The sequence below is a fragment of the Nelumbo nucifera genome, chromosome 3 (assembly GCF_055504915.1).
Source record: "Nelumbo nucifera cultivar China Antique chromosome 3, China Antique-T2T, whole genome shotgun sequence".
NCBI classification, from domain to species: domain Eukaryota; kingdom Viridiplantae; phylum Streptophyta; class Magnoliopsida; order Proteales; family Nelumbonaceae; genus Nelumbo; species Nelumbo nucifera.
Genome location: NC_142651.1, coordinates 28,006,492 through 28,029,007, shown reverse-complemented (window position 1 = coordinate 28,029,007; position 22,516 = coordinate 28,006,492). Strand labels below are relative to the sequence as shown.

General features: G+C 36.9%; 1 protein-coding gene across 1 annotated transcript; it reads right to left on the bottom strand.

Moving 5' to 3' along the window:
- Positions 1-2,938: 2,938 nt before the first annotated feature.
- On the bottom strand, positions 2,939-22,294 carry LOC104603722 (phosphoglucomutase, cytoplasmic). Its single transcript, XM_010267858.3, has 19 exons — positions 21,863-22,294; positions 21,647-21,739; positions 19,971-20,052; positions 17,626-17,681; positions 14,830-14,943; positions 14,635-14,697; positions 10,787-10,906; positions 10,590-10,690; positions 7,431-7,490; positions 7,221-7,320; positions 6,946-7,103; positions 6,781-6,876; positions 6,446-6,509; positions 6,255-6,336; positions 5,978-6,153; positions 5,812-5,888; positions 3,965-4,097; positions 3,286-3,402; positions 2,939-3,194 (listed from the first exon to the last, which is right to left on the bottom strand). Exons 2-19 carry the CDS (start codon positions 21,722-21,724, stop codon positions 3,123-3,125), a joined length of 1,749 nt encoding a protein of 582 aa, XP_010266160.1. The 5' UTR covers positions 21,725-21,739; positions 21,863-22,294; the 3' UTR covers positions 2,939-3,122.
- Between the last annotated feature and the right edge of the window lie 222 nt (positions 22,295-22,516).

Below are 22,516 nucleotides of genomic sequence, written 5' to 3'. Positions count from 1 at the left end.
CTGGGTTACAAGTGGGAAAAATCTCGCGCGCTTATCTGTTTTAATTCTCTGTTATATCTTATATGAGACTGAGAGGAATCCCGCTCTGCTCTTTAATTTACACCAACGTCAGTAGTAGTGTATTAGGAATAGAAATCTTCCCATGAATGTCAATATACAATATAAGAGATGTTTTTGATGTATGGCTGCAAGTGCTGTGAGGTTGATGCAACCTTAAGAAAAGCAGATCGGACTGAGACTGAGAAAGACCGAGAGGGTCTTGATCTGTTGGATATGGGCCACAACATTCATATATTGGAGAAATAGGCTGCCCCCCCCCCTAAAAAAAAAATTCAGTAAGACAAACTTCAAAATTAAAACCAATTTTACAAGACTGGTTTCAGATGGATGCAACTCGGGTTGGCCCACTGTTTCGGTCTCATGCTTTGGGTGGGTTCATTCAAATTTTTACAAAATCCGAATCTTAATCCGCTCAAGTTGCACCCCTCATAGCCATAGGACAAAAGCTCAGGCATAGGCTTGGAAAAAAGTGGAAGAAAAAAATATACCTAGGATTCAAAGAACTCCAGACTAATAATGTTGATATACTGATTCATGCAACTTTATTTCTTTTATTACGTACCTGAATTCTCAAGGCTGATTTATTTTAGCCTAATACTCAATAACTTCAATCTTGACATTGGCTATACCATTAAAAGGGGTTGTCATGAGAAATTCCCCCAAACAGATGCTTTTTACCACATAAGCATTCAAACAATTATAATTTCTGGTGCAAATTTAAGTAACACCAAAAAGGCTGATTTATTTTTGGCGTTACTTAAATTTGCATCAGTTGCAGAGATTTCTCAAATCGTTTTTTCTCTCAGTGCTTCTGGTTACTTATTTTTGTCTTAGCACACTTAACATGCTTTTTTTATTGTATTTTTCATTGCTGTTAATTTTTCTACTTTATAACCTAAGCATTTATGAATGAACTTAAGGCGTAAAAAAATTATGTATTAAGCTTTGCGAGTATTTTTCTTGTATTTGACATTGAGCTGTTGGAGGGTGAATTTATTATTGTCATCTAGTAGTCAAACCCATGTCTCTATGTCAATAATGTCATGGACCAAGCTCAACGGGCCCATGGGCTTACATATATGAACTTGTGCTCATTTTTTAGAGACGGCCAAGATGGCATGGGCTGATTGTGTGGAGCTTTATGATGGCACGGTTGGACAGCTAAGGCCTCTTTGGGGTCCAATCCCTTGAGCTGGTCAGATGCTTAAGCATTGGAAAAAGTAAATATGTACAGTACAAATATATACAAAATACAAGATTGTGCATTCTACATATTTGCATTTGTACTCCTTCCAAACGGAGCTATTAGTTACCTTCTCTGTGCACATTCTGGTAGCTGATCGAAATGTCTGCATCCTCCCTAATCTTCGTGCATTCCTTTTGGATGATGTAACACTTCCATGCAGCTTTACTGGAACCCTTCAACACTTCAATAGCAGCCTTGGAGTCTCCTGTTATAACATGAGGATACCTTAGCACCTTTGCCAATTTGTGGGCCTCCGAACTAACCCTCATTTCAGCTACCATGATCAAAGCTTTGCAAATCGGGCCAGCTACTATTTTTGTCATTTCTCCTTTGTAGTTTCTTGCAATACACCCAAAAGCACAATTCTCATTTTCCTTTTTTGTTTTTGAAGCATCAAAGTTTATTTTCATTGTTGATGGATTTGGGGGCACCACTTGATCCACATAATATATATTTTAATTACCTCTTGAGGTCTATAAAATTTATTATTTATAACCAAGGTTCAAAATATTGATATGCCCGATATGCTTTTTTTTTAGATTTTATTTATTTATTTTTTTAAAATCGATTCAGAGAGATCGGTTTAAGGCCCAGCTACCCTCTGAATCAGTGGCTGATATGATACAATCCTTGGAGGAGCGTATCGATACTTTTAACCTTGTTTAACCTTCTCATTCCCGTCCTTCCACAGGTACGAAAGGAGATAGCTGATTTCTTCTCACAAGTAAAGATATGTTTTGTCATTCTTGGAGTTTATTAGATCTATCCACCAGCCAACTAATGACTGGTTCAGTTCAAACTTCGTCCTTGGGATTTGGTCTTCTACGAGGGACCAAACTTGGGTTTCCATTTGACAGGAGATAAATATACCACATAGTTGACAGTCTGGGTCGTACTTAATAATTCCTCTCCTGATTAAGTTTACCAGGGTTGGTAGTTTATTCCTAGATAGCAACCAAAGGAAAACCTTTATTTTCGAAGGGCAAATTACTTTGTTTAATTTCTTACTTATTTTTCTATAATTTCATTTTGCTCCCCTTCATCATTTAGGGTGGCATAAGCTGATTTAACCGAGGATAAGCCCTCCGTGCTCACTCCCCATACCATCTCATCTTCTTTGTTCTCTGATGGAAGAACAATAGCTTTAATTTTTTGAACTATTTCTTCTCTAAACAGTAAACATAGTATTTATCTTTGTTAAATCCCAACTATTTGAGGTTGGGTTGATGACATCCTCCACTTTTTTATTTTGAATCTTTACTTCATTTAGATCCGGGACCATATTATCAAGGGTGCATCCAGCATCCAACTACCAAGCCATAATTTGCATGATTTACCACTCCCAATTCTCCAACTTCTGCATTTTTTCAACTTTTCCTTTGATTACATATTCCTTTCCAAGCCCACGACGCATTTTTTATTTTCGAGATTTGAAAAAAAAATCCTTTCAAATATTTTGCCTTCACGTTTAGGATATTTGTGAAGTTGGTAAGCTCCATTTTCTTAATACCCAGCGGCCAGCCCACCATTAGATTTTAGCATGGCCATATTCATAAATCATAATTCAGGAAGACTGCGTATCCTTGAACTGCACCAAGATGATAATGGATTAACTGCTGCACCAGATTAAAATTGATGACGACAAAGCTAAGTTCCTCTTTTTTTGCTTTTTGTGGAATGAAAAAGTACTTATTCAGGTTGTCTCGATTGAGTGATGGATAGTAATAGTATCATGGCTCAGAAAGTTTTAACATATGCGGACATCGCGTACTCCTGAAATTTGGAAATCAAAATCTTACTGCTGCATGCAAGCAGTTTATGTAATAACTGTGGGTGCAGATCGACCAGTGAATTCCTGCATCTTTGAAAGACTTAGAGCAACTTCCACCTGTGTTCAACATGCAAGCGTAGTCAAATTCAACGATAACTAGAATGCATAGGAGAAAGTTGACAGAGATGAAGCAAATAAAGATTCTTACAAGAGGAGCGAGTGCTTCTTGAGAATCCCTGCCAGTCTTCGAGGAATCCTTTTCATACTGCTCAATGTAAAGTCGGATAGTTGCTCCTTCAGAACCAGTTCCAGAGAGTCGGAAAACCTGGAAATACATTAAGGGATATGAGGTAGAAGAACCAGAGGGGAGAATGGAAAAGAAAATAAAGAAAGAAAAGATCTTAGAAGAAATCTCATTATCAACTGAGACGGTTGGCACCTTCTGCATCCTACAACTATATTCAATAACTAACTCGACATAAGTCGCTTATTAATACCATTTCAATGCTTCATAAACATCAAAAAGCATTAGGACTATGACATGTTAATCGCTGGAACTATAAATATAAAATAGCAGTTCCTTGAAAGATTATATGTTATAAAAAATATCACAAGTTCTTTTTGTTTCTCTATTTAATGTTGGATATCCTAAACCAGGTTAATCCACAGTCAATAAGCTTTGAATCACTTTATCCCAGTTGAGGATAAGGCTACTAGTCTGGTTGTCTGATTTGAAGAATTTCAACCACATTGGGCTCAGGATAGGATTCAGGCCCATTGAAAAATTAAAAATTCCCAACCCGAGTTGCACCCGTTGTTCAGGAGATGGTTTTTAACTGAATATTCAATAATAAAGGACATGGAGGACATGGATGGAAATCCATTACCAATCTTGACCCATCTTCAAACAGATATCGGATACCCTGGTGCTTTGAAATGGAACCATCAACAGGATCCTTGTATTCAAATTCATCAGCTTGGACAACATCTGACACATCTGATCTTATACCCTTAATAATCCTGAAAAGAGAAACATCAAACCACTCAGAAAAGAAAGCCACAAACTTGTAAATTACACTGCTACTGGAATTCCATGATGGCATAAAATGAAATTGGTTGGACAGTTTTAAGAAATCAACTTTACGTGGCCTGTGAAATACACTACACTACAATTGCAAAAAAAAAAAAAAAAGAAAATAGAGGAGAGAGGGGGAGAGAGAGAGAGAAGAAGAAGAAGAAGAAGAAGATCAAATGCTTTTTGGTACATTTCCCAATGTTTTCATATCATGTCTTTTTTTTTTTGATAGATTTTCATATCATATCATTTTAGCCAAACATTGCATTCTTATCACAAAAACATTGGTACAAGACCAAAATGATAACAACATCATACTACTCAAGTTCAAAAAAAAAAAAAAGTGTGAACATGGATTTGGTTCTGAGCAAGGTTCAAAGTATTGATACTCTTGATACGCAGAATATAGAGTTTTCTTCTCATTTCTTGTCAGTAGACAAGTATTATCATGTAAAACAAATAAAATATGCAAACTATTATCATATAAAACAAATAAAATATGCAAACTACTAAAATAATAGCTTTTCTGTCACCAAAATATTTGATATGATACACCTGATACAAGGTATATCGTATCAATATTTTGAATCCTGGAAGAAAAGTATTTGGGAATGGTTTACTTCTTTGTTTGGGTGCAGATGGAATTTCCCTCTGAATGTGCAAAGCTTATTTTACCTCTTCTTCCTTCAGCTGGCCAACGAAAAGAGAAGCCTAGAAAGTGTATGCTGGTCTATTTGGGAGGAAAGGAACTCAAGAATATTTTCTGACAAGGAGAGAAGCCTAGAAAGTGTGATGGAAGTGATCCACATAACGGTAGTACATTGGCTGAAATCATTGGAGTTGTTTGCAGACTGCTCAGTGGATGATTTGCTAAGAAACTGGAAGAAAATTGCGAAGTCAGTCCCAACTAAGATGACTTCAAGTCCATTATGGAATCCTTCTCCTCATGGCTTCATCAAGCTGAATTTCGAAGGTAGCAGTTTGGGAAATCCAGGGCCTTTTGGCATTGGGGGAGTTCTAAGGAATGAACTAGGGACCTGAATATCAATAAGCTGGTCATAGAAGGAGATTCTGAGGTAGTGGGTTGGTTAAAGGAAGATAAGATTGGGCTCTGGAACTACAGAAATGAGAAGAGGAAGTTTAAGTGGTTGACCAATGACATTGATATAAGTTGTATTAGGGTAAAGAGAAATGACAATTCCCTCACCGATGGACTAGCTAGGCAAGGGGTGCATAGGGATTCTATTTTTTGGGCTCAATTGTAACCGTTCTTCTCTTTCTTTTGAATGTTTTTCTGATCCCTTGGGGAGTTAAGATATTTTATCTCCCCTTCTTTGTATTTTAACCTCTTGTATTAATGCAATGCTTCCTGTTATTGATAAAAAAAATAAAAAATAAAAATAATAATACAGATATTTTGAATCCTGGTTCTCAGAGCAGCTACTTTGTGGGGAAAAAAACTGAAGGTTAGGAATATATCCAGTCCACCCCTTCCAAGAGGCCAGATAGTTGGACTAGCATTAGGATAGTTTGATAGATCATTTAGATGAAAACATTATAAGCCGATGTATAATGTGATAAATACAGTGCCCTGTCCTAATTTCGTAAGTTATATGTTTTACAACAAAGCATAGCCTTTAGGAACAATAAGGAGCATACTTGTTAACATCAGGAAGGGAAGACTGCAGTTTGACCAAATAGGCCATTAGCTCCTTTGCTGCACCTGCATCAACATTCTAGAAGAACAATTTGAACAGGTTAAGAAAGATGATCTGTGATTTGTACTGCTAGGAATGGCCAAAATATGGAACAGTAGAAATCATACTTCATAGTCATAGCGAGTATAATAGTGGCGGCCATAAGTAGTCCAATGTTGACGAACTATTTCTTCAACAGTTACTAGATTTCCCCCATTGAGATTTCCACTATTCCTGTATGCAAGAATAGATAACCAGGCTAAAACTGCCCAAATTCCATCTTTCTCACGTATATGATCTGAACCTGTAAGCACACGAGACAAGGAAATACAAATATACTCTTTGCTTTGCATCTTAAAATATACTAAAAAATTAAAAAGATGTTCCTACAATTGAGAAGTATACCTGTTCCAAAACTTTCTTCACCGCAAATTGAGCACAATTCAGCATCCATTAAGTTCCCAAAAAATTTCCAGCCAGTGGGTACCTGATAGAACAGAAAGGATTGACCAGATCAAATCTCTCAAACTAAGGGAAGAAGACTGACCGTCTGACACTTCTATCTAAGCCTCTTCATTGTTTGTATCAAAAGATACCTCAAAGAACTTCAGATTTAAATGTTTTGCAACAACATCCAGTGCAGCTGAAGTAGGCATGCTCCTGAAAACCACAATACCAAAACAATAATAACAAAAAAATGGTATCACAAAAGAACCATGTTATGAGCCTATGATCCTAAAAAGCAATACAAACTGCATCCAACTTGAAAAAGTGGCAGGATAGTAGGTAGTATATAGAGTAATCCAAGTGAAAGGATTCTCCTATATAAAACAGTGAAACTTGTATTCAAACAGGACAAAAATGGAAGTGTACTAAATAAGTGACAGTCAAGAAAACACAAAAAAGTGAAACACTAATTCATAATACATACCTGGCAACACCCTTTAAACCAGCAGAAAAATAAGGGATGGCCTGAACTGCATTTGCAGCAATGATGGCAACAGAATCCGATGGAGTAACAAAAAATCTGGATTATAAGAGAATTCAGCATATTTTAAAGATGTCAATTCTCATCAAACGTCAAGAGTGATCTTACCTTTTACCAAGGATCATATTGCGATCTGCATCACCATCAGCAGCAGCACCAAATTCTGGTGGTTCACTCTCAGGGTTTGTTTTACCCAATCCCATGCGTGTGACCAACTCCTTTGCATATGTCAGGTTTGGATCTGGATGCCCTCCTCCAAAGTCTTCCTGTTAGCCCAAAAGGAAAAGTAGCCTTGTATACAAATCAGAAAGAAAAAAGGTAAACTTAGAAAGCCAAAAAGCACAACCCAATACACAAGATACCTATACTAAATTCAGTAATACCTTGGGTGTGCAATTAAGCAATGAACTTTCACTTGCACCAAGCTCTTCCACAAAAATACGTTTGGCATAAGCTCCAGCTACTCCATGAAGAGCATCATAACTATATGAAAACAATCAACTGAATTTAAGCAACCCTATGGAGTTCATTTGAATAATGGCAGATCAAGTATAGTCTGCAAATATAGATCCAAGCCCATCCCATCTGCTTACCAGAACGTGAAGTTTGGAGATGCAAGCAGCTTCCGGATTGATTCAAAATAAAAAATTGACCTGGAAAATTAGTACAGAAGGATTCAATGACTTCTCAAAGAAATCCCATGAAAAGAAAAAAGAAAGGAGAAAGAAAGTACAAGCTTAAGGTTGTGATGTTATCCAGAATATAGAGAAAATTTTACCGTCCTAGTTGCACGCAAATCCTTAACTGAATCAAACAGTTCAATGAATGAGATGCAACCAAATGCCAGAAAAGAAAAGTGTTATTTTGAAACTTTGAGGATTTATAAAAGTGTAATATATTTTTACCTTATTTGTTTAAGAAAATTAGGACATAAACCATGGAAAACAAACTTGTGAAGAAAGCATAAGATATCATTCATCAAATAGTTAGATCAATTTTGTGAAGTGAAAAAAAAAGCCCCAGTCCTGATTATTGAATAAGAATTTTACTATGCATCTAATAGAGGGCATCAGATAACCCTACAGAATGGATGATGCTATACACCTTTCCCTCAATTAGACCAACTTTTCATAAATAAGATGCCTCTAGAATATATTCGGAGCACCATATAAGTCTAAGCTTATCAACTGAATAGAATCTTCCACATTAACCAGTACATAAGAGCTTCCAAACATGGAAGATGACATGAGCTTTGGTTTCTTCCCCACCAATCACTCCTACGTAAATAGCATAAGATGAAGTTTTTTTTTTTTTTGATAAATAAAATCATTCCATTAAAATAATGATTAGATACAAGAAAATCCCCTTAGAGGCGCGAGGTGCAGCCTCTCCAAACAGCAAATACACAAACTACAACAGGGAATACATGAATGTTGATGCTTAAAACAAGAGTTATAGTTGTGCCCAGAACAATGTTTCCCCATTTATCCCTTGTTTTGCCAAGACATCGGCAAAAGCATTAGCTGATCTCTCAACCCACTGTACTGTTATAGACATATTTCTTGTCAGCCATTTGAATTTCTTTAGCTCATTTTTGTAGCCCCAAGTGACATCCTCCGGATTATTTAACCAGTCCACCACTATCTTAGAATCTCCTTCAATCAGAAGCTGCTCCACACCCACTTATTTTGCAAGAAGTATTCCTTGTATTGCAGCTAACAGTTCTGCCCGGATAGAGTTCCCAACACCTAAAGGGCCAGAGTAGAGTAAGATAACCTCTCCAGCCTCATTCCTCAATACACCTCCCATCCCAAAGGGACCCAGGTTACCCTGGCTACTCCCATCAAAATTCAGCTTCAAAGAACCAAGAGGAGGGGGGACCCAGCTAGTCAATACCCTTACCTTGTAGGAGGAACAGCTTGCTACCAACTTCCAATCCTTCCAACAATCAGTAAAAGAGAAATGGTTAAATAATTCTAGTCTTTAACCAATGTATTGACCTGGACATAATGCAGTCCTTTAAGGCTTGACTGTTTCTTCCTTTTTCTTGGAAGATCCTGGCATTCCTTTCTTCCCATACTGTCCATAACAATGCTGCTCACGAGCATCTCCACATTTTCCTTCATCTTTTATAGGGCCAAGAGAATAAAGAAGGGTTAAAAATTGTGCTTACTTCTGCTAGCATATCCCAACTATACCCAAACAAAGATAGAAGCCAAACCCAGAGCTCTGTAGTTACACTACAAGATAAAAATAGATGATTACAATTCTCACCATGAGATCTGCAAAGAATGCACCAGTTTGGTGAAATACAAAGGACGGGCCTTCTCTTTTGTAGGTTATCCATCGTGTTTACTTTATCATGCCACACTTCCCAACACAAAGCCATAACCTTGGGGGGGACCGACCTACACCAGACTTCTTTGGAAGGGAAACTTTGTTGAGAGGAAGTTTGGCAAAGGAACTTGAAAAAGGAGCCACAAGAAAAAGACCCATTGGGGTGAATGGCCCAAATCCTTTTACCAGGTTTCGAAGAATCCAGCCAAACCTTATCAAGGAGACACAGAAGAGTAGACAAACAAGCATAAGATAAAGTTCTATCCTCCAAAATAGAACAACAGAAACATGGGGGAAGCCCAAATACAAGGAAATAAACAAATAATACAATAACCCTCTAGCATCAGAAAGGGGGTGGAGCAACCTAAATGTGGAAGGTGATTGTCAGATTGTGATTCGTTGGTTTCAAGGCAATGGCTGAAGGTCCCTGGACTCTAAGAAATCAAATAAGAAAAGCTATGACATTGGCAACCAATCTGAAATGCTCATTCAGCTGGATACCAAGGAGTGCCAATAGCCTACCCAACAGTCCTATGCAGATCACAAGTATTTATTAATCTCCTGCAGAGAAGAAGGCCTAATGTGTGCCTCTCCCATCATATGTGCTCTCTGTCCAAGGCTAGTAGTGAATCCTTACCCCATTTATTAATCTTCTATTCTTTTGTTTCAGCAGTCATGTTTCGTGGACTTTCAGGCATGCCTTTAGTGAAGTGGAAAATATTGTCAAGATTTTAAATGCAGATTTCAAGTGGGTTAAAAGGACTGCAAATGGGATGGCTGATACTCTTGCTAGATAGGGGGTCATGAGACAGCAATTGTTTTGGTCTTCATTGTAATTGTTTTTTGTTTGGGCTGGCAGCCATTTCACCACTGTACTTTTTTCTCTCTTTAACTTAATGAATTAAATTTTCTTGCCAATCAAAAAAAAAGATCAGGCATTGTAGAGAACACTGATGTGGGCCCCACAGCAGTGGTCCCCACTGTGTTCGTAGGACAGCATGTGTAGTTATTTGTTTCAGTTATAGTAGTGTCAGTTTGGGTCAGTTTGTTAATTCAGTTGTTATTTATTTCAGTTTTTTATTTACTTTATTTATCATGTAAGTACTAAGGGCAGATCTGTCCTTTCCTTTATGTACTAAACATAACCTATAAATACTAAGAGAGTGGCAGCGGCAGATGTGTTAGAATCTGTCCCTCCTTTCAACCCCTTGTTCTCCTGTTTCTCTTCCTTCTCCTTTCTCTCACTTTTCTTCTGCTTTTGTAAACCTAAAATCTATTAGGATTCAAGACTGATTACAGTCTTGATCTTCTACTGGCATTATTTGTTAATTAAAAAAACAATCAAGCATGATTATTAGGGAACAAGCAAATATAGCAAGTTCAGTATAATGAAACTTAAGGAATAGATTGCTTACTTCATCAGTTTCACATAATCACTAGCTGAATCGAAAACTTCGATGTCAAATTGTCCCTCAGGCCCCCCAAAGCTTGTAGCACCTATGCTAGAAATATCAACCTACAGTATTTGTTGAAAATAGCAGTATAAAAACATGATTAGGAAACTGCAGTGAAGAAACTTAAGGAATAGAAAAAATCTTCCTTTGGTTAATACATCTGGTAAGTCTTCTGCAATGAAGTACTCCTTTATTGTTTTTGTATTCTCATAGATCTTATCTGTGATTGCCTCAGGAGCAGGCCCACCATTCTCCATGTTGTATTTGATTCCAAAATCCTGTGATAAAGAGAAAGAATTATAAATGTCATAAGAAACCTTATAAATGTGTGACATACTAGCAAAGCTAAAGTGTTGGAATGGTAACCCACATCATTTTTAAACAGAAACCTTCTACTTGTCAAAACAAAATAGGAGATTTGTATATATCAGCTAAAGGACCTATTACTTGGTTTTTCAAGAACATTGTAAGTAGATAAAAAATCCAATTCTATTTTGTAGGAGATTTTTTCTTGATTACAAAAACTTTATGATGTGGGAGCCAAGTGGTCAGACATGGGATTTACTAAACTTTTCATGTGTTGTTACAACAAGCCACCCCATTAACCATAACTGAAAATTGAGTGGTAGTAATAGTACACACCTTAATCAAGTTTTTCCACTTCAAACTAAAATTCGTTCTTCTTAAAATGTAGTCTAAAATGCCAGTTTACATGATCATAGACCTTTTCCAAGTCTACTTTTGCATAGTAAACCCGCCTTACCACTTCTCTTCCTTGTATCTATGAGCTCATTCGCCACCAATACACCTACCATCAGCAAGAGCACCTTGGTTTTCTAAAATATCAATAGACAACACTATTTTCAATCTTTTTAGCTAGGGCCTTCGAAATGATTTTTTACAAGCTCCCAATAAGGCTGATTACATGGTTATTACAGACATGTATATAGTCAATTACATGGTTATTCAGTCCATTCCATCCCAGTGTGTTTTTTTTTTCTTTTTTTTGGAAGGTTACTTGCACTTTTATTAAGAAAATGCTACCTCAACTTTTCACCATGGAGAAATCTCAGAAATGTTACAAGGTAACCCCCAAAACAATTTTTCTTTCTTAACAACTTGTCTAGACTCTAGACAAAGTATCAGCCACATTGTTTGCTGCCCTATGTGTCCATAACCATGCCACTCCTAATAATCTTGCTTGAGTTAGACATGTCTTAGAGTTTATCAATGTTGCCATGTTCCTTTTGAATTTCTCCTCATCTAGCTTGTAACTACTGTAGAATCCCCTTCTACCTCCAAATTGAATATCTATATCTATACTACTATTAATGTACGAATTATGTGAAAATTTTATCCTTGACTAAGATACCCCTTTCTTTGAATTTGGTCCCCCTCTAATTTTGAGGACATTTGAACTTATACTTTTCACCTAATTCAATTCCCTCTCATTAAGTACGCATTTAAGGTTATGTAATTTTATTAAGAGGAGGCAAAGATTACAAAGCGCCCTATTCAGGAGCAATAGACCCGAACCAGGGCCTAGGAACAGAATTACAACTCAAATAAACTACAAGAACCCAGTTGCAACCCAAGCACCCTACTTTGGAGACCTTTTACAGCAGCTGTCCAAGAGACTAGCCTTCCATAGGATATGGTGATTAAACTATAGACTTCCTTGGAGCAGTTTTGAAAAATTCTTTTGTTTCTTTCCTCCCCCAAATGGTATTAATTATAGCAGCCGGGATTGTCTTCCAAACATCTTTAGCCAATCTTGACATGCCTTGAATCTCCCAGCACCACAATAAGTCCTTCAAAAAAAAGATGATGGCATGGTCCAGCTCATTCCCACAGAAGAGAGATAATGACTCCACAATTCCGCAGCAACTGGGCAATGGAGGAATAAGTGTGTTGAATATGTTAGTCTTTTCTTTAGTTTAGTGCTGCAGGGGCACATATGTAATTTTATCTTCTTTTATTATTAGAGGGGTTCACCCTAATATAAATAACAAAAAGGATCTATGTTTTTGACTCCAAAACTTTTTCCCCTCCTCTCTTTTCTCATCTCTCTTCTCTCACTGTTCTGATATTCTGCTGTGTTTACCAAGAAAATAGGAGCAGTGAGATCAGTCCTTTTCTTCCTCCAGTTTTTTCTTTTGTCTATTGTGGATCAAATCCAAAGAAAAGGTACATCTAGTTGATGTGAGGAGACTTGCTGTGTAGTTCTTCCTTTTCCCTCTTGGTCGTGGGCCCAGAAAACACCAAGGAAAGGGAAGCTAAATGCTGTGAAGGGTGTTCCCGATTGTTTTTTTCTTCTCAACTTAGTGGATCGATTGATCCTTCTGTACCCAGGTGAGTGGATTATGTAGGTCTAATGACTTGTGGCTGCTGTGGAAGTGTTTCTTCTCAGCCTATATGGATCGAGTGATCTTTTTATTTTTTTTTTTTGAGCCCTGAAAGGTGGGCTGTTCAGGTCTGCATGTTCTGTAACTGCTGTGACAGCAGTTTTTTTCCCCTTAGTTCCTATTAAAACTACAGTGATCGTGTGGCAAAAATTGGTGAATTATTGCTTGAAGGGATTGGTCAGACCTGATACCGATATGTTTTTATCTGAACTGATTCAGTAGTGTGGTAATCTGAGAACAAGTGATGTTGTGTGATCAGATTTGACTATGCTGTGTGAGAACAAGAACTAATTTGTGCCTAGAACTGTGACTGGACTAAATTTTAATATCTTGACTGAACTGTGAGCTGTGACTGAACTGAGAGCTAGTACCTTGACTGAATTGTGACTGAACTGCGAACAAGTACCATGTCTTCTGAGGATTCTGGTAGAGGTGTCAATTGGACTGGATTTGGTCCAACCCGATCCAGTCCAATGTGAGTCCACTTACAAATGGACTAGACCCAATCCAGTCCAAATCTAATACAAATGGACTGGATTGGATCCAATCAAAACATCAAAAATTATATAAAAAAACAGGACATATAAAAAATTACAAAAATATATCAAAATGAAGAAAATCTGAAAATTACAAAAATATACCCTTTTGGCATTGAAAAGACACTTTTGTAAAAGTACTTTCATAAAAGTGCTTTCGTATAAGTACTTTCATACAAGTGTTTTTGTACTTTTATAAAACTATAAAAGTACTTTCATAGAAGTGCTAAAGTGCTTTCATAAAAGTGCTTTTGTAAAAATGCTTTTGTAAAAGTGCTTTTATAAAAGTACTTTTGTAAAAGTGCTTTTGTAAAAGTTCTTTCATAAAAGTGATTTTATAAAAGTACTTCCATAAAAATGCTTTTGTAGAAGTGCTTTTATAAAAGTACTTCCATAAAAGTGCTTTTGTAAAAGTGATTTCATAAAAGTGCTTTCGTGTAAAAGTACTTTTATAAAAGTGCTTTCGTGTAAAAGTACTTTTATAAAAGTGCTTTCGTAATTACTTTTGTAAGTGCTTTTATTAAAGTGCTTTCGTAAAAGTGGTTTTATAAAACTGCTTCTGTAAAAGTGCTTTCATAAAAGTACTTTTGTAAAAGTGTTTTCGTAGTACTTTTCATAAAATTACTTTTATAAAAGTGCTTTTGTAAAAGTGTTTTTGTAAAAGTGCTTTCATAAAAGTACTTTCATAAAAGTGATTTTATGCTGGCTTCAGTTTTGATTGGTTTCAAATTGGACAAGAATTTGACCTCATGATCGGATTATTGGAAATTTGGTTTAGGTCCAATTCAGACCAATAAGAATATGGACCAATTTATTTTGAATTGGCCCAATCCAATAATTATAATGGACTGCCCAAATCTGATTTGATAAGGTTTGGATCGGATTGGATCTAATCCAGGATGGTTATACTGCCTTTATTTTGCAAAATCCAGGATGCAAGATGATCCATGCTAATTTCTCATTTTGACCACAAAGCTTTCAAGAGAAAAAGGAAATATGGTGGGTTCCATTTGCTCCCTTTCAAGAGCAAAAACTTATGGTCAGTAGTGATCACCCAACACATACCTCATGTGGCCCACCAGGATTGTGACTTGCTGTCAATATAAAAGCTCCCGATGCCCTGGACCCCTGAAATTAAAAATTTATTGATGAATAGTCAAAATAATATATATTTGTTTAGAAAAATTGGCAAGATTGCAACTCCAAAAGTCAACACCATTTACAAAACAAAACCAAATGAACACAGATAGGTCAACTTACATCTACCCCAACTCGTTCACGGATTACAGCTGATACAGCAGGAGTTGACAGTAATCCATTTTGTCCCACCCACACACGTCTTACTCCATTTGCAGCTGCCATCTTAATAATAATCTGCGAATTTCAAAAAACAGGAAAGAAAGAAAAAACAAATTCATAGTTAAAACATGGCATGGAGTTCCTATAAGCATTCTAGGATATGCATGATGCATAGAGAGACTAGATAGCATGAAAATAGATACTCAGGCCAGGCATAGCATTTGGTATAGAGGATATATTGAGTTGGTCAAACCCCAGCCATGAAGCCTGAGCAGAATACCAGGCCTGCAAACCACTGCCTGGGCCACAGATAATTATTTAGTTATAAAGTTATATGGTAGTTAATATAATTACAATTTTATATACACTGTTAAATTTTACTTATATCTATAATAACACAGTATTTGCTTGCAATTATCTCATTTGTTTCATCATAGAAGGGGCAGAAAAGTTTTTAATGTGAAATATCTCACCTATAATTTCACCCCATTTGCAGTGAAAACTAAATTTTGTTTCCCAGTATTTGTTTTCTACCATAAATTACCACAACCTCAAGAAAAAAAAATTAAATGAATGTGGCATTGGATGGCTAAATCTGCTTCAGTGGATCCCTGAATATGCCAGCAGTCTAGCTGATTCTTTAGCAATAGAAGGTCTGAAGGGATAAGTAGAGATGAGCTGGTTTGGCGGCACCAGGCCTGGGGTTGAACATGTAATCCTGCTTTATATTATGATTTGTTTGATTTGTGTAAGTTTTGGCTGTTCATGTACTGATCCACCTCATTCCAATCTCTTTGGATGGTAGGGAGATTTCTCTCCTGCATGAACAAACTCTGATTGATGTTCCTAATAAAATAAAGTGGACTTCAACCCAAGTCAAAATTGTGAAAACCTAAAACAAAGACAAACTAGACTACAGGACAACTTTGTACAAGTATAAAAAGCAGTCTGACATATCAGTGCAACATATATAGAAGCAGGCTCATCTGGGCCCATGTGGGCCCCAACATCTCTGAAGCAACCCATCCTGGACTTCATTCAGACCTCTGGTGGATCAGGCTGGACCTGACCATGGCATAAAATGCCAAGCCCTCAGGGCTTAGTGTGCGGGGAAGACAGCCCAATATCCACCCCTACAATAAAGCACACCATCTAGAACTACAAGCATATACAAGCACCTATTCTTTTCTAGTAGCAGGTGAGAAAAGATGTAGTCAAGGGAAACAAAGATACATGTTTCCAGAAATATTTTAACCAGAACAAGTAGTGGCAGAAAATGTCACCAGTTCAGTTCAACCTAGTTTGCCACTTTGCCTATGATCCAACCAAACACAAAATCGTTTAGCATTCAAGAGTAGGATATAAAATAAAACAAAATTAAACTTTGAAATCAAAATACCACTGAGTCATGCAGTTTACATTGTTATTATGTTGAAACTGATTGATGCAGCCAGTTGGCTATTGATTACTAGTCCAGGATGAACCTATAAAGAAGTCCAAGTTAAAGAATTAAATGACTTTTACTTTATATTATCCTTTTGTTTCTTTTCTTAGTGTCCCAATAGGGTCATTTGTCTTTAAAATTGAGGTGTCATGTGACTTTGATGTTCTCACTCAGGGCTACGTTTGGTTTGCAGGAAGATTCTGGTTGGACTTGGAAAGGATGGAATGGAATGGAATGAGAAAGGAAAACTGGGTGCACAAATTTTATATTCCATTGCTTGGTTGTACAAGGGAAAACAGTTGGAACATCAGCCCCAATAATAAAAGAAAGTGCTATTCTTTTTTGTGTCAGACAAGCCTCCCCCAAAACAAATTATCCCTATTCACCCCTTGCTTAGCCAATGCGTCTGCCATCCCGTTTTCTGATCTCCTCAACCATTGTATCCTGATATTCATGTTTCTAGTGAGCCACTCAAACTTCTTCATTTCATTCCTGTAGCACCAAATTACAGAGTATGGATCATTTAGCCACCCCACCACCATTTTTCAATCCCCTTCTATTACCACATTTGCTAGCTGTAGCTCATTTGCAATCTGCACTCCTTGTACTGCTGCAAGCAACTCTGCTTTCAGAGAGTCACCCAAACCCACGGGACCTGAGAATAGAGCTACAATTTGACCTTCTGAATCTCTCAATACCCCTCCAATACCTGAGGGGCCTAGATTACCTTGACTTCTCCTGTCAAAGTTCAGTTTCACAAAACCTTCAGTTGGAGGTATCCAATACAGTTCCCAGACTATGATACTATTTTTCAACTTAGTTTGATCAAATAGCCAAACCAAACTCGTACACTCTGATCCACACCAACTGTCAGTGCATCTCATTTTAGAAAACCTATCTCCACAAAATTTAACAAGTTCACCATATAACAAGGAAATAAATTAAAACTGTGACAAAAACCACACCCCACCACCAACAAAGCAAGGATATTATGGTGATACCTAATGTTAACCAACAAATTTTATCTACACAAAAATGTAAATCAACAAAAGAAACCTTGGGAGAAGATGCTTAAGAATACTGAAATTTTGCATGATTAAGCTACAAAATTAGATATAAGATTGACAATCAGTTCATTCTACAATAAATCACTTGCTTCAGCTAGAGTTACCTAGCTCAAAAATGGAGGAAGAGGATAGAGGTAATAACAATAGTTGAAGGGCATGACATCAAGTCATGCAGAAAAATATTAGATAATCAACAAATAGCAAGGAAGCATATGAAAATCTGCTTCTCTTTAACGAGAAACATACCTGAATGGCATCTTTTGAGAAATAGCGACCATCACCAGAAACAACAATGGTAGCATCTGGGATGCAGAAACAAGCGGTTATGAATTATAAGAAATGAATAAGAGCCTACCCCATGATGATTAAATTTCATCAAACCAAGAAAAAAAAGATTAAATTTGATTAAACTCAAAAAATAACAGAACAAGAGAAAGAAAGCTTAGCTATAAAAAGCTCTAATAAAAAAAAAAAAAAATGTCAAATGAATACATTACATTGGAGAAATCAAAAAGTTGTAAAGCCCCTAAATTTAAAACTGGTTGCAAGTTATAAGGATCAGTTCGTCCACAAAATCATAAGCTGCCCATTATACTATAAACATAAATACAATTTACAATCTTGAACCCAAGAGAAATGGGGTTTCATCCAATTGAAGCTCAGCTATATATATTCTGACCTTTAATTTATAACGTCAACAGATATCTACCAAAATAGTGTATGACAAGTGTACAAACTGAAATTTTCTCCACCTACCTACCAAAATAGTGTATCACAAGTGTACAAACAAGTAAAAAACTGTATCAATGAGAAAAAAGCATATGGCATGACTGATTAAGGAACTCATTTTCTTAGGGGATTAATTCAAAGGATCAACTTCCCCAAAGGAGGGGGAATTCCAAAGTATTCTCCTCTTGTTGTCAAAATTTCTAGAATCGTCTCCCTTTCATATGAATAACCACGTAAGGCATCAAATTCATCTTCCACTTTGCACAAGCTTCAAGAATAAGCAAGCGAACATCAGAAATGCACAAAGGATTTAAAGAACTAATTCTGTATATTGCTGAATATTGTAGATGCCCATCACCAATAAAAATCAAGAAAAAAATGTAGACGCCCATCAACAAGTACCTCCAGTCATGGTAATCAAAAGGTGTGGTCAGAATATCATCAACGAGTACCTCCAGTCATAGGAAGTCTTCCAAAATGGGAATATCACACTGTTTGCACTGCTACGAGCTCATAATATGTGCTTACTAATGCATATTTGTTTTCTGCCACTCAATATAAGTTATGAAATTCTTCAAAGAAAGCTTGTCAAGTCACACCATGAAATTCTAGAACTTCTCACAATTCTCAATTGTGCCTTTTCAGACAGAAATCCCTTGAACTGCCAATTACTTCTCTGCTGTCCAAGCCCAGGTGCCTGCAACCCTACCTGCTGTCCACCATCTGATGCAACTGAACATAGCCTGATAGCCAAGCCAATCAACCAAGGTGTCATTTTTCATTAGATTCCTTGCAGAAGTAGATGCAATCATTTGAACTTGGGGAAGTAAATAGAAGGCATCTCCCACTAGCCATAAAACCATCTAATATTTTGCCACCATGCACCAGTTCACCACCATCCTGCTAAGCACTTTTGTAATGGCAATCAATAAAAATGGTGAAAAAGTTCCCTTGCCTTAATTCTCTAAATATTGCAAGTAAAGCTGCCAGACATCCAATTGTCAACACTTCAAAGAAAGAGGTGAAGATTCAAATATTGATTCGTTCCATCTTTACTCCCAATTCTGTTCCTATCAGCATGTATAATATGAACTATGAAGTTCCAGTTCATGTAATCCAATGTCTTTTCCAAATCCACTTCATCCACTACACTTAGAATACTTATTGTCAATGTTGGCTTAGTGAACTCTTTTTCGACCAATGAACCATCAAAGATTTTTTTTCCTTTACCATTCAAGCTTAAATTATATGCAATTACTACACAGCTAGAGAAAATTTGAAGAGCTAGAAGAAAATATGATATGTTACATATTTGCTTTAACAAGACACACGTCACACACCAGCTGAAGATATTTCATTATGTAAACCTACCATAGTACCATATCTGCACTAAGAAGATATTCTTTCATATTTATGCAATAGCTGTCTTCTTTGATAGATCTGTTATTTTTTTTCAATCAATAGCTAAACATTTTATTATTGTATCTTCAATGATCTTGAATAGAACTGTTTATGCGGTAGCCATGCAGCTGAAGAAGCTCAAACCAGACCACGGTCTGACCCAATAGCCATGCGTATCAGCCTGTATCAAGGCTCGCTTCTCCATTTTTTTTAGTTTTTTTTCAATCTGGTTGAGGGGTCGATTTAAGGCCCGTCTACCCCCCGGACCACGGTCTGACCCAAAACACCCACTGTAGGGGCGTATCGAGAAGCCCCCAATACGGCCCAATAGGTATCGAAACTTTGAAGCCTGGCAGAAATTTGTCCCTGTTTGCTGCACAAGAAATGCAAATGTCTCCCACAACAAAATCATATTATCAGGCTGCATGTGGAAGATATCTCAAAAGGAATAAGGTATTCACCTTTCACTTTATCTGCTGATAGTGCATCGAATGTTGATTGAACGAAATTGTGCAAGTAATTAGGTTGCATAAACACCTTCACCTGAAATATATATCACCAATGTAAGTTTACAACTATGAGACACTAAATTAGAAGAAATAGGGAAAAAGCATGTCATCAGTTTTGTATTTTCTAAAGTAAAAGAATGCTGTTAAGTAGTTCTAATTGAGTCAAGTAAGGATCGGAAGTTCCTTGGATGACCAAACCCCTTTTGGCCTTTTCTGACAAATGGAGGAATCTTGTGACCAATCCAAACCATTCATCAGATAGAGGACATTCTGTACCGGCCGGCCATGTCTTCACTCCTGCAGTAAACATCAGTCCTATACCAGCCTTGTATTTTGTCTGACTAATAATGGCCCTTCAAATCTAATTTAAAATACCACTTACCAAAAGAAAACTAATTTAAAATACCCATAAAAAAGGACATAGGTTGAACATGTCACAAGGTCTTTTGGACCAAAATTTGTTCCATGCATTGGGGGTGGGAAAAGGACCAAACAAAAGCCTTTTGGGCTCCAAACGAATGCTGCAAACAGTATTAGTGTTCCCCACTAATGCTGCAATTGGTTTGAAGAAAATTGAAGAAATAAAATATTACAAGAAACTGCTTTTCCAAAGTTTCATTGACAAAAGGAAACCAAAATGGAAAAGAAAATAGGAAGAAAACAAAAGGTTAAATTTTCAATTTTTCACCTTTCTATTTTCTATTCTTAAAGTTAGAGAAAACAATGGAAAAGGGAAGAAGCATGAGAGGAAGCAAAATTAGGTCCTACTCATCCGCCTGTCTGTCAGGTCCACATCAAGGTTGTTAACCTTCGCTCTGAACCTACCCCAATGAGTACAAGATACCCAATTGTGAATTGATAGCCAGGGATCAGAGTCAGATTTCATTTATTGTAGAAGTTTTTCGACAGCCATGCCATATTACAGGCAATTCCACTATAGCTTCATTAGAAAGTCAGTCTGTGCTCTTTCGGACTGGTGAAGGCGGGGGTAGCCCATCCCCCAAACTATGGACGGAAGTCAATCCCGAGTCTCCGCGATAACCAACCAGAGACCTACCTTGTCAACTGAGTCAATTGGCACCTTCAAATGAATAACAACTTATGAAGCGAAACCACACAAATTATAAACTACATCTTGTCATTGTTCATCGGAAATAAGCAGTATCTTATTGAAAGAGAATATATTTATACTGCCGGTCAGAATATGTATCAAAACAAATCATAAAAAGAAAAGCTAATAAAGCCACCATAATTGGAAAAAAGAAACAGTACAAATGAAAATTGCAACAAGATAAGCTTCAACACTGATATGCAGCTGAGAGAACAATTAAACCGAGACCATCAGATTCCAAACAAAGTAACCATTGGATCAATAAAACATAAACATATGAATGAAATACAAAATCACGGATTTTCAAATGCAGAGGCTCGACCAGAAAGGACGAGATCAGCGTGTCTACTTCAACAAGCTGATAAAATGCACCCAAAAAAAGCATCTAAGACCAAAAATTGATGCCCATCCTAAAAGAGAAGAAGATCCAGAAGACAGATCTACCAGCAATCAAGAAAAGAATTAGAAAAACAAAAATGCTGAGAATAAGGATAGTGATTAACTCGACATAGATTACCTTCTTCCTTAAGCCAGAAGTCCCTGGTTTCTGCCCATCGAAAGGAGTAGTTTCTACACGATAAACTTTGAACACCATTTTTGCCTACCTCGCCTGTAAAAATTTGATTCAAATCAAAATTATCCATAAAAAAAAAACAAATGAATAAGAAAAAAAAAAAGAAAGGATTTGGATTGGAGTGAATGAATAGAAAGAGAATAGCCGAGCATAACTCACTGTGTCACCGGTAGCGGTGGAGAGTTTGCGTTCTCAGTGTCAGTGGGCTGGCGAGAATACTAACTTACCAAGGAAGATGATTTATCGGAGTCGGGACCTGATGCACTTGTGTGGTGCACTTCCGTTCAGTCTGGAATGTTGATCTATTAATGCCTGCCGTTGGTTTACATAGATTCCAATCTCAAAGCTTAAAGCATCTTCTCATGCTTACAAGATGATCCCTTCTTTCACCAGTCCAACGGTTAGATGATAGATCGTCCCAAAAATAAATGTACGGGACACACCACTTAGCAAACCAGAAGTATAGACCCTAAATCAGTGTTGCATTTGTTGCGGTGTGCTGTCTGGTTTTGTTGTGTGTACTGAGCTTTTACCATGTGATGCATTTTGAGTCCGGATCTACTACACTAAGTGGGTGAAAAAATCATATTTGGTGATAATGAGGATGATCTTTCACATATATAACCACAGAAATGCTTTACGGCACCTCAGCAATACATGTCTAACTTTTTCAAAAAACATATTTGGTAGCCAATTTTTTTTTCCTACGGTCCTACCATTAATCAACAACCGTGTATAACCACAACCGTGTAAGTTTTTCGATGGTTTTGGGAATCGGTCATCCATTTTCCTTCAAAACCGTTGACTTTGGTT

Bases quoted from the DNA above. Each gene is read 5' to 3' on its own strand.
- LOC104603722 (XM_010267858.3), bottom strand. From the start codon at position 21,724: ATGGTGTTCAAAGTTTATCGTGTAGAAACTACTCCTTTCGATGGGCAG. The intron at 10,691-10,786 runs GTATTAACCAAA...CAAATACTGTAG, and splicing joins TTGCAGAAGACTTACCAGAT to GTTGATATTTCTAGCATAGG. The intron at 7,491-10,589 runs GTAAGCAATCTA...CTAATTTTCCAG, and splicing joins GATTATGTGAAACTGATGAA to GTCAATTTTTTATTTTGAAT.